The sequence below is a fragment of the Geospiza fortis genome, unplaced genomic scaffold, assembly GCF_000277835.1.
Source record: "Geospiza fortis unplaced genomic scaffold, GeoFor_1.0 scaffold78, whole genome shotgun sequence".
Lineage (NCBI taxonomy): Eukaryota > Metazoa > Chordata > Aves > Passeriformes > Thraupidae > Geospiza > Geospiza fortis.
Window position 1 is genome coordinate 2,959,178 of NW_005054339.1, and position 10,768 is coordinate 2,969,945.

General features: G+C 56.6%; 2 protein-coding genes across 2 annotated transcripts in view; one reads left to right on the top strand and one right to left on the bottom strand.

Moving 5' to 3' along the window:
* Positions 1 to 6,896, top strand: part of DNAH1 (dynein axonemal heavy chain 1) — a 67,372-nt gene extending 60,476 nt beyond the window's left edge. Inside the window, exons 64-78 of the mRNA XM_031058155.1 lie at positions 79 to 274; positions 501 to 652; positions 1,129 to 1,329; positions 1,741 to 1,881; positions 2,314 to 2,472; positions 2,899 to 3,030; positions 3,192 to 3,362; positions 3,779 to 3,958; positions 4,049 to 4,225; positions 4,405 to 4,575; positions 4,775 to 4,905; positions 5,252 to 5,396; positions 5,642 to 5,848; positions 6,203 to 6,437; positions 6,775 to 6,896. Of these exons, the coding sequence (XP_030914015.1) occupies positions 79 to 274; positions 501 to 652; positions 1,129 to 1,329; positions 1,741 to 1,881; positions 2,314 to 2,472; positions 2,899 to 3,030; positions 3,192 to 3,362; positions 3,779 to 3,958; positions 4,049 to 4,225; positions 4,405 to 4,575; positions 4,775 to 4,905; positions 5,252 to 5,396; positions 5,642 to 5,848; positions 6,203 to 6,437; positions 6,775 to 6,896 (2,520 nt within the window). The remainder of the gene's footprint in view (positions 1 to 78; positions 275 to 500; positions 653 to 1,128; positions 1,330 to 1,740; positions 1,882 to 2,313; positions 2,473 to 2,898; positions 3,031 to 3,191; positions 3,363 to 3,778; positions 3,959 to 4,048; positions 4,226 to 4,404; positions 4,576 to 4,774; positions 4,906 to 5,251; positions 5,397 to 5,641; positions 5,849 to 6,202; positions 6,438 to 6,774) is intronic.
* Positions 6,897 to 7,182: 286 nt separating this feature from the next.
* Positions 7,183 to 10,768, bottom strand: part of BAP1 (BRCA1 associated protein 1) — an 11,239-nt gene continuing 7,653 nt past the window's right edge. Inside the window, exons 13-17 of the mRNA XM_031058236.1 lie at positions 10,544 to 10,768; positions 10,262 to 10,419; positions 9,463 to 9,555; positions 8,871 to 8,943; positions 7,183 to 8,602 (exon numbers count right to left, since the gene is read on the bottom strand). The exon at positions 10,544 to 10,768 is cut by the window's right edge and continues 179 nt beyond it. Coding sequence (XP_030914096.1) covers positions 8,469 to 8,602; positions 8,871 to 8,943; positions 9,463 to 9,555; positions 10,262 to 10,419; positions 10,544 to 10,768 — 683 coding nt within the window. The 3' untranslated portion in view covers positions 7,183 to 8,468. The remainder of the gene's footprint in view (positions 8,603 to 8,870; positions 8,944 to 9,462; positions 9,556 to 10,261; positions 10,420 to 10,543) is intronic.

Consider the following 10,768-nt stretch of genomic DNA (forward strand, 5'->3'; position numbering starts at 1 on the left):
TGAAAGGTGCTGTCCCCCCTGCAGCTGTGCATCCCCTGCCAGCACTCCACTAACCATGACTTGGCTTCTGTCCTCCAGGCCAAGGTGGCGGTGGCAGAGCAGACAGAGAAGGACATCAACATCACCCGCATGCAGTATGTGCCTGTGGCTGTCCGCTCGCAGATCCTCTACTTCTGTGTCTCAGACCTGTCCAACGTGGACCCCATGTACCAGTATTCCCTCGAGTGGTTCCTCAACATCTTCCTCCTGGGGATCCGTAACTCTGAGAAAGCAGGTGCCTGCCCAGAGCAGCCCTCTCCTCTCCTCTCCTCTCCTCTCCTCTCCTCTCCTCTCCCTCAGCCCACATCTGCACCCGGTCTGTGTGTGAGAGCAGCATCTGTCCTTCCCGTGCAGGGTGTGTGTGTGCCTCCGTGACCAGGAGCCCAGAGGTGACATGGAGGGCACCCTCCACATCCCCCATGGCACCTGCCATCCTTGTCTGGTCGTTGCCTTTTTTCCAGACGAGCTGACGGAGCGGGTGAAGAACATCAACAACTACATCACCTTCAGTCTGTACTGCAACGTGTGCCGCAGCCTCTTCGAGAAGCACAAGCTCATGTTTGCCTTCCTGGTCAGCGCCCGCATCCTGATGAATGAGGGCAAGATCGATATGGTGAGCAAGTCACCTCAGTCCTTGAGGGGATCCCATCAGGGCAGCTCAGGCACAGCCTGTTCAGCCCCTAGAACTGTGTGCTGGGTGGGAAAGGAGCCTTGTTCCCTGGGGTTAGCGACAGGCTTGGCAGCCTGCTGGACAAACATGGGGCCTCTGTCTTTATTCAGCTTTCCAACTGTTCTCTGTGTTACATGCAGAGCTGCCTGAATCCCCTGCAGCTTTTGCCAGTTTGCTGCCTGACTGCTGCAAAGGTTAATGAGTTCAGAGGGAGCAGGCAGGGGTTAGCAGGGAGTGGCAGCTGAGCAGTCACTGTGTTGATCTCACCAGACCCTCCAGCTCAGCTACTCCTTGACACACACACCTGGCAGGAGAGGAGCCAGAAGGATACTACAGGATTTTAATTGGATATGGCACCCTGTGCTGTGGGCTCAGGTGGGTAGGCTATTATCCATGACCAAATGCTACCCTGTTCCCAGGATGAGTGGCGGTACCTGCTGTCAGGAGGGGCCATAAAGGAAATGAAGGAAAACCCAGCTCCATCCTGGCTGAACGAGAGAGCATGGGGAGACATCCTGGCCTTGAGCAGCTTGAAGAATTTCTCTGGCTTTGACAATGATTTTGCAGGCAGCCTTGAAGGGTTCAGGACCATTTTTGACAGCCAGAGCCCTCACAGGCAAGTGTCCCCTGCTTTGTCAGCTTAGGTCTACTGCACATGACATCCCTGGGAGAGCAAGAGGAGCTGATACAGCCACAGTGCCACCTCTGCTCCCAGTGCAGTGCCATGCAAGGGAAAGGATGAGGCACTGCCTTGCCTCCTCAGGGGTGACCACTGCCCAAGGCAGAGCCTTATCCCAGTGCCTTATCCAGCAGTATTTGCTGCTTCCCCAGTGGAAGCAGTTCTGGCTTACCTGCTGATGCTTTCAGAGCTACAGACAATAACAACAGAAAACAACAACCTCAGCCAAGGGACTGGAAGGTCCTTGTCCCTTATGAAGCCCCAATGGCTGCTGCAGACAACTTGGATACTTCTCATGGAGTGTGGGATCTGGCACATCCCCCCAAAATGCACCTAATTGCTTTGCAGAGAGCCTTTGCCTGGGAAGTGGGAAGATGAGCTTGATGCCTTCCAGAAGCTGCTGGTGCTGCGGTGTCTGCGTGGAGACAAGGTCACCAACGCCATGCAGGACTTCGTGGTGCGGAACCTGGACCAGCGCTTCATCGAGCCACAGGTAACCAGCCAGGAGCAGGTGCTAGTGGGGACAGGAAGGGAGCAGGAGGCCTCAGGCTTGTGATAAATGGGCCACCAATTGCAGTGAGGTGGCCCTCTACAGCCACAGTGTTCCTCCCACAGCTGGGGAAATACCTGTGTCTCAGATGAGGGCTAGCCTTTCTGATGCCCACCAGTTAAACCACACTAGGAGGGGGCAGATACTGCAGGTGTACAAGGGAGGAGTTTGAATGACAGATGGGAAAGTGGTGCATGGCCTGACCCTAATGCAGCCAGAGGAGAGCTGTAGGTGGTTCTCACTGATCATGTTCCTGGCCTTGGCACCCAAGAGGACACTGGAGCCTTGGAGGAGAGCTGGAGGCCAGGAAGGTTGAGGAGGTGCTGAGGTGTGTTCCACTACAGCCTCTCCACTCTAACCAACTTTCAATTGCAGACCACTGACCTCTCAGTCGTGTTTAAGGAGTCCACTGCCACCACCCCCCTGGTGTTCGTGCTGTCCCCAGGCACTGACCCCGCTGCCGACCTCTACAAGTTTGCTGAAGAAATGAAGTTCACACAAAAGCTCTCTGCCATTTCTCTGGGCCAAGGACAGGTAGGCTGTCAGTGTATACCTGGAACAGCAGTGTCCTGGCACTCGTATCAACCTCACCAAGCTCCACGTAGGTCAAACACTTGCAGCACTATGAAAATACCCTCATGCCCCAGGGCCCTTACTCACCAACCTTCTGCTTCCACCCCCTTGGGGTGGACGCTGAAGCAGCTTGCACTACAGTGCCTTCTAACTTCCCAAATCCATCTGCAGTCCTTCTATTCCCTCATAGACTTGTAAAAGCTGTAAAAAAATGTTGCTGTGCCATTAAACAGCAAAGATCCAGCTGAGCCATGGGGGCAAAGCCAGGCCATAGCTCTGGACAGAGGTCCTTCCAGCCAGCTCCAGGGAGCTGCCTCCCTGTCCTGCTCAGCAGAGCACAGCATGCCATGGGAAGGGTCTCTGAGCTCTCCCTTTGTGCCTCTGCAGGGCCCCCGTGCTGAAGCCATGTTGCACAGTGCCATGGAGCAGGGCAACTGGGTCTTCTTCCAGAACTGCCACCTGGCCCCCAGCTGGATGCCTTCACTGGAGAGACTCATCGAGGCCATTGACCCCAGCAAGGTGAGATGTTTTATAGCAGGCAGGAGGCTGGAGCCGGGAGGAGCCCAGCTCTAGTTCAAACCCATCCATAGGCTCCTTATAGAACCAGAGGGTCAGTGCAGGAGCAGCTGCAGGGGCTGTGCCTGCACCCTCTGAGCACTTGCTGCCTTCTGGACCTCCAGGTGCATCCAGACTTTCGCCTGTGGCTCACCAGTCTACCAAGCACCCACTTCCCTGTGTCCATTCTCCAGAATGGCTCCAAGATGACCATCGAGCCCCCCCGGGGGGTCAAGGCCAACCTGCTCAAGTCCTACATTAGTTTTAGTGATGACTTCTTGAATTCTTGCTCCAAGGTAAGACACAGATTGTGCTTTGGCTTGCTGTCCCCATTCTCTGCCTGCTCCAATGTATCCTTTCCACCTGGAAAGCTCCTCTCCAGGCACAGATCCTCCTCCCCATTAGAGAATCCATGTGCTAAAGGAGGTGTTTCTCATAAACTCACATCTGTGAAGAGCCACTTAGAAGTTTTACTTCGAGAAACAGAAGCAACAGTATTTTGGAGGCCTGGCATAAGGACTTGCAGCTCTCTTTAAGCAAGGAGTGAGCCATGGCCTTCCCCAGCACAGCACCAGTGACGGAGGTTTCCCCCTCTCCAAGCTCCAGCTGGCACTCCTGAACTGGCACATTTGCTCTGCCAGGTCCCAGCAGGACCCAACTCCCTCCAAGGATGTCTCCTCCCAAGCTGAGCAACTCTCCCTGTTTCCCACAGGTCACAGAGTTTAAATCCTTGTTGCTGTCACTTTGCTTCTTCCATGGGAACATGCTGGAGAGGAGAAAGTTTGGGCCTCTGGGGTTCAATATCCCCTATGAGTTCACAGACGGAGACCTCCGCATCTGCATCAGTCAGCTGCAAATGTTCTTGAATGAATATGCAGAAATTCCCTACAAGGTGAGAGCTGCCCCTCCTGCAAGGGAACAGGTTCAAGATGCAGACATGGATCAGAACCATGGATCAGGACCATGGTGGGGTCTCTTGCAGGTTCTGAAATACACAGCTGGGGAGATCAACTACGGTGGCCGCGTGACCGACGACTGGGACCGGCGCTGCATCATGAGCATTTTGGAAGATTTCTACAAACCTGAGGTTTTAAGTCCTGACTTTGCCTATTCAGAATCAGGTGTCTACAAGCAGATCAGTACCTCTTCTGACCTCAATGTAAGTACTCAAGTCACAAATTGCAGCTCATAGATCCAGGGGGATTGTCACAGTGCAAAGGGGATCTCTCCTCTCTGAAACCCACTGCATTTTCAGGTCCCTGGGGGAATATAAGTTTGTAAGAACCTAGGTATTTTCAGCTGGTGTTGGTCTCAGAGTCTTTGTGGATTCCTCTCCAGGGCTACCTCCAATATGTCAAGGGCCTGCCTCTCAATGACAGCCCGGAGCTCTTTGGTTTACATGACAATGCTGACATCACCTTCGCTCAGAACGAGACCTTTGCACTGCTGGGGGCCCTTTCACAGCTGCAGCCCAAGACCATCTCACTGGGAGGCCGCAGCAGGGAAGAGGTGGGTGCCCCAGTCCTGACAGTGCTCTGGCAGCCAGTGCCCAGTGTGGGCAGTGAGCACAAGCACCAGCTCTGAGCAGGTGCCACCCTGCCTGCTGGGTGCCAGCGATGGCACTGCTGTGCCAGCATTAGCTCTCCCCCTTCTCAGCAGCCATGGGGCTGGATTAGAAGGATGCTGCCACTTGCTGTTTTCCTTCCAGATTGTGGAGGAGGTCTCCAAGGACATCCTGGCAAAGCTGCCTGACACCATGAATGTGCAGGAAGTGATTGAGAAATACCCACTGCTCTATGAAGAATCCATGAACACAGTGCTGGTGCAGGAGGTGATCAGGTAAAACTCCTGTGGGATCACATCCTAGGGAACAGCAGAGATGTGCAGGCCCCTGCTGCCACCCACCTTTGGGGAACCTCAGTACTGAGCACAACAGTGGGGTTGGCAGTCACACTAACAACTGTGTTGTCCCAGCCAGGACCTTTGGCTGATTCTGTCTCCATCTGTAACAGTCAGCAGTTTAGGGCTGGGGGAGCAACTGTGAGACCCTGTTGAAGAGGACTGGGGCTGGGAGTTACATGGAGGAAGTTCACTTGTGTATAAAGATCCACACCCCCTCTGGGCAGGCAGTGGGTGATAAACCACTGCACAGAGTCACTCTGCTCCCTCTGCCCTTTCTCTGTAGGTACAACAAGCTCCTGGAGGAGGTTGCCTTAAGTCTGAAGGATTTGCTGAAAGCTCTTAAGGGCCTGGTTGTGATGTCTTCTCGGCTGGAGCTGATGGCCAGCAGTTTGTACAACAACACCGTTCCTGAAATATGGAATGCCAAGGTATGTGCCCCAGCCAGCCCAGCTGCCTGCCAGAGCTCACCCAAACCAGAGGAATGGATTATCAGCTGCTGCTGGACTGGGCTGTCTCCCATGGAGCTGGCTCTTGCTCCCCTGGCGCGGAGGTGTCTCCTGCCTAGTGCAGCTCCCAGTTGTTCCCAGCCCCTGGGCTCTGGGCAGCTCTCAGAGGCACAAGGTCTAGGCTGTCCTTGACTGCATTCAGCACCTCCCTCTGTGGTGCCCCACAGGCCTATCCGTCCCTGAAGCCATTGGCATCATGGGTGAACGACTTGGTGCAGCGGATTGAATTCCTGCAGAACTGGATCAGCCATGGGATCCCCTCTGTGTTCTGGATCAGTGGATTCTTCTTCCCCCAAGCCTTCCTCACTGGGACACTGCAGAACTTTGCCAGGAAGTCTGTCATCTCCATCGACACCATCTCATTTAGCTTCCAGGTCAGTAAATCAGGTGGAGAGTCTGAATTTATTTGGAATCTCCTGCTAGAAAGCCACAAGGGCCCTGACCTGCCCAAGAGGTGAAGCCACCAGGCTACCCAGCTGCCTATGGCTCCATCATCCTCTTTGTGCTTGGATACACCCACCCACCCACATTGCCAGACACCTCCCCAAGGCTGGCAGAGGCTTCCAGACCCGCTCACACGCCCCTGTCCCAGGCTGCCCCTCTGAGAGCTGTGGCACGCTCTCTTTTAGCAGCGCTGGCTTAACTAAGAGCTGCTTAAGAGGCTTGTTGGGGCTGAGCTGCCAGGGACACGCCTTGAGCCAGGGCCTGGCGGCCCCTCCCCGTGGCAGGTCATGAAGGAGTCGGTGAAGGAGCTGACGCAGCAGCCCAAATTTGGCTGCTACATCCACGGCTTGTTCCTGGAGGGCGCCCGCTGGGACGCGGCCGCGGGTAAGCTGGCGGAGTCCCGCCCCAAGGAGCTCTACACGGACATGGCTGTCATCTGGCTGCTGCCTGTCGCCAACCGCAAGCCTCCAGAATCCGGCTCCTACCTGTGCCCCATCTATAAGACTCTCACTCGCGCAGGTAGGTGCCCCAAAGGCAGACGTGCAGAAGCAGGGGAGCTGCAGGAGCAGCTAGGAGGGGCAGCAGGGAGTTCCTCCTGCCATACGTGGGCATAGAGAAGGCAGTGCTGGCAGTGGCCAGCCAGAGAGAAAAGGTTGCTCCTGCTGTGGTTGAGATGGAGCAGCCAGGCATGCTGGCTCTGCAGCAGTGCCCATGGCCAGGCTCTGCTCAAGGCCACAAGCCTGAATTCCCCTAGCCCTGCTCAGCCAGTCACCGGGCTTAGGGTGGGGACAAGGGCTCCTGGATGGGGTCAGTGTGCAGCAGCACCACCCTCTCACCCTTGCTTCCCCCATTACAGGCACGTTGTCAACAACGGGCCACTCCACCAACTACGTGATTGCTGTGGAGATCCCTACGGACAAGCCAGAGAAGCACTGGATCAAACGGGGCACGGCCTTGATCTGTGCCCTGGACTTTTAGCCAGAAAATGCAGTGAGCCAGCCCAGGAACCCACTGCAGCTGAGGGCCTGAGGTGGGCTGCTGCCCTCCTCTCCTCCTGCCCTCCTTCTGCTGAGGTGAGTCCTGCCCTTCCCCTGTTGAGTTGTGTCAATAAATGGAGCCTGCTATTGTTGCACTCCCCACAATTACTTCAAATCTCTACACCAGAGAAGAGCTGCCAGCAGGGATAACAGGGCCTGGAGCTGGCACGTGGTGCTCCCAGCCCCCCTGCCCCCCACCCCCTTCCCTGACACACCTCTTCCATGGCTGGCCATTACAGGATAGCTTTATTCCTTCAGACAGATCCATTATTTACAGCACTTGATATTAGACACAGCAAGAGACAGAAGGATTTTCTTTCCTTCAACAAATACCAAAAGAACTGTTTCATAGTCAAGATCTGCACACATATTGAAAAAACTCAGTCCTCTCCTGCGGCAGCTGCACCTCAGGACAGGGCTGGGGAGCAGTGCTCACCTCTGATATCTGCCAGGCTCCTGGGGGCTGGTAGGAGGCAGCCAGGCTGTACCAGCAAGCTCTGGTTAGCACCCAGCCAGGGGGAAGAGATGTGGGGGGGTCCCTCTGCTGCTGCCCCCATCCCACCTCCACCATTGCAGCAACCAGCCACATCTTCCCCTGCCAAGAGGCTTTACCAGGCCACAACCAGAGTCCACCCTTGTGCCATGCCCAGCACCTCCAAGGCCACCATCTGCACCTGGTCTGTTCACAATTCACGGGGTTTCTCTGGGGCTTGCTGCAATGCTGTGTGACCCATAGGCATTGCCAGGGCCACAGAGCTGGTGCCAAGGAGAGCAGCCAGGGCAGCAAGAGGCACAGGCCACCCCCAGCACCGCCACAGAGGGCTGGGGACAAGGCCCAGCTCCACAGATGAGTCTACCCACCCTCATCCAGCAACAGAGCTGCCATGGCCCTCTGGGGAGCCAGGCTACATGGGGAAGGTGTCACCATCCCCAGGAGCTCAGCCAGCACCGGGCACTGGGCAGTGCAGTGTGGGGGGGGTGCAGAAGCGGCTCTGTCCTGGAGCCACCTTGCTAATAATGGCCAGAGTCTGGGTTAGGACCAAAAATCAGTTTGGGGAAAGGAGGGAGAAGGATAGAAAACATGAACATCATGAAAACATGAACATCCCAGGGAAGCACAGAGCTGAAGGCCCGGACACAGGAGGACACAAGCCACAGCCAGCTCTGGCCAGCACAGCCTCACATGGGCATTGCCAGCGTTCCCACAAGGCCAGACCCATCCCCAGCTGGGTCAGTCAGGTTGCTGAGACAGAGGTGACAACGTCTGGCTGCTGCCATGGCATGGTCAGGCAGCTGAGCACTCCAGACTCCCTTCTGCTCCAGGGCGTACTCCAGACAGGTTCTTGCTTTTCACAGCTTAGGCGCAGAGAAAAACCCAATTTCCCTTTGTCCCCAGGCTCCACCTGGGCAGAGGGCTTGTCACTGTGGTCCCTCTTCCTTGGGCAAAAGGTAACATAGATGCCAGTGCCAGTGCCCAAAGCCACAAAGCCCAACTGCTGTTTGCCAGCCTTGGCTACTGGCGCTTGGCCTTGTAGGGGCGGGAGCGTTTCCGGCGGTCCGGCTTCCTCTGCTTGTGCAGGCGGCCGATGCTGACTCCCTGCCGCCGGCGCACCGAGATGTTCTGCTCCACCAGGCTGGCCAGCATGCCTGCAGGGAGAGCACACACAGGGCCTGGAGGGCTGGCATTGCCCATGCCACAGGGCAGCCCTGCCTCTCTCACGCAAAAGCCATCACTGGGCACCTCTTGGGAGTATAAAGTGGAAGGAGAAAGCAGAGATCTGTGGCTCCCCAGATGGAGCCTGTGCCCCAGGCCTGGCCTGAACAGGGAGCCAGGCAAGGTGAGCAGCCCGGGCTCCCAGCTGCTGCTCCATCACGCTCCGTGCCCCAAACCCTCTGCCCCATGAGCACAGCTCACCTTCCTGGGCCAGCATGGATATGAAGGTACAGATGAACTCATCATAGTTGTGGGTTCTCCTCTGGTCATCAATCTACAAAGAGACAAATCCACAAATAATCCACAAGCAGGAGGCAGGGAGAAAGGAGAGTTCAAGGTTAACAGGGGACAAAGAACTGGCATGCCTGGCCCAGCCCACAGACTAGGGAGATTGAAGTAGGAAGGGACCCACCTCCCAGCCTCTCTTGGGCCAGTGCACAACTGGGACTGTCTCCATCCCAGTTCAGGTGCCAGCATGTTCCACAAAGAGCAGCTGGGAAGAGGTGAAGGTGGGCAGGGGAGGTATCTCTGCTGACTCTCCTCTGCCTCCTGTCAGGGCTGATGTTCATCCCAGCACTGTATCACCCTCCCCCAGGCTGCCAGTGCTGGCCCAGGACTGTAGCCCTGGTAACAGCTCTGCCCCACTGGGCTGTTTGGTAACAGGGTAGAGACTGTGAATGCTCCTCATCGCCATTCTCAGCTGAACCACTCTCCCTCTATTTTTACGTAAAACCACCCCAGACAAAAGCCTTTGGGCAGCTAAATCAGCAGTGCAAACAGGCCAGCAGCACACCTTGAATTTCTTCCTCTTCTCTACCTCCTCCTTCAGGCAGGCCTCGTAGTTTGCAATCTCTGCTTCCACACACTTGAGCAGCGCCAGCAGCTCCTACCAGGATCAAGCAGACCAAACATGAGCACAGACCCAGCCACAGCCCAGGAGCCAGCAGGGTGAGCTGGCAGGTGCTCATCTCTGTGTTAGGAGAGGGATGATTCATCAAAGGAAAAACATTCGCCAGGGGAAAACAAGGAGATCAGTTCATTGAAAAGAATTCACTATGGCTAACCCCAGGGGAGGTGGGTTCTGCCCCAGCCCCAAGGTTTTGGGATAGGGGAAGGGCTGCCTGTAACCCAGAATCCACCCCCTCACCCTCCACCCCCAGGGCCTGCTTCCCCTCAAAAACAAAATCTGAAGACTTCCCTTTGGAAGAGCAGTTCCTACCCAGCTGTCCTCCAGGCAGCCCTTGGTGCCCTTGTGCTGCCTGACCCTGGCGGTGCCCCTAGCTGGAGGGCACAGACAGGCTGTGAGTTACCAGCAGGCTGGGACTTGGGGTGCAGGGTCTCACCAGCTCGTGGCCCAGAAGAGAGCACAGCAAGCTGAACATCTCAGCTGCAGAGACAGGGTCTGTGCCCACTACCAAGGCAAAGGTCCCCGAGATGACGCAAGGCACAAAACCTGCACTGCCCTGTGCCTTGAGGCATGGCTGCGACGACACGCGAGGGGACACCGTGCACATGCAGTTCAGTCACTGCCAGCGCTGCTGCGCCTCCGGGTGAGCTCCACGTTCCCAGGGCTGTCGCAGCACAAAACTCACCTTGGGAGAATACTTTTCCCCCCCAGGGTGATCACTGGTCCTGCCAAGTCCCACCTTCTCTTTGCTGTCACTGGCCTCACTGCCCTCCTTCTCCTCCAGTTTGATCGCAACCGGGGCCTCTTCACCGGGCTTGATGGAAGAGGGGGAGTTTTTCCCATCTACACACAGGGGAAGGAAGGAGGCATTAGGAACCACCACAAAGAACTGGTATCCACCCCTGAAGTCAAAGGACACTGTCCTGTCACCCCAGGCAAGACACCACCCCCTACAGCAGGCACTGACCTGCAGCAGCCAGCGGGCAGAAGACGCCGTCCTCGGTGAGGTGCAGCAGGCCGGAGCTGACGATGGGCCCCAGGTCCCTGACAGCGCGGTTGTAGCGCAGGCAGTCGAGGCGCAGCAGCCCGTCCTCCTCGCCAAACAGCACCTTGGAGATGTGTGAGGTGACGGGGCTGGAGGGGCGCGTGGGGTTGGCCGAGCGGATGGGGGAGCGCAGCGGGGGGGTGAAGG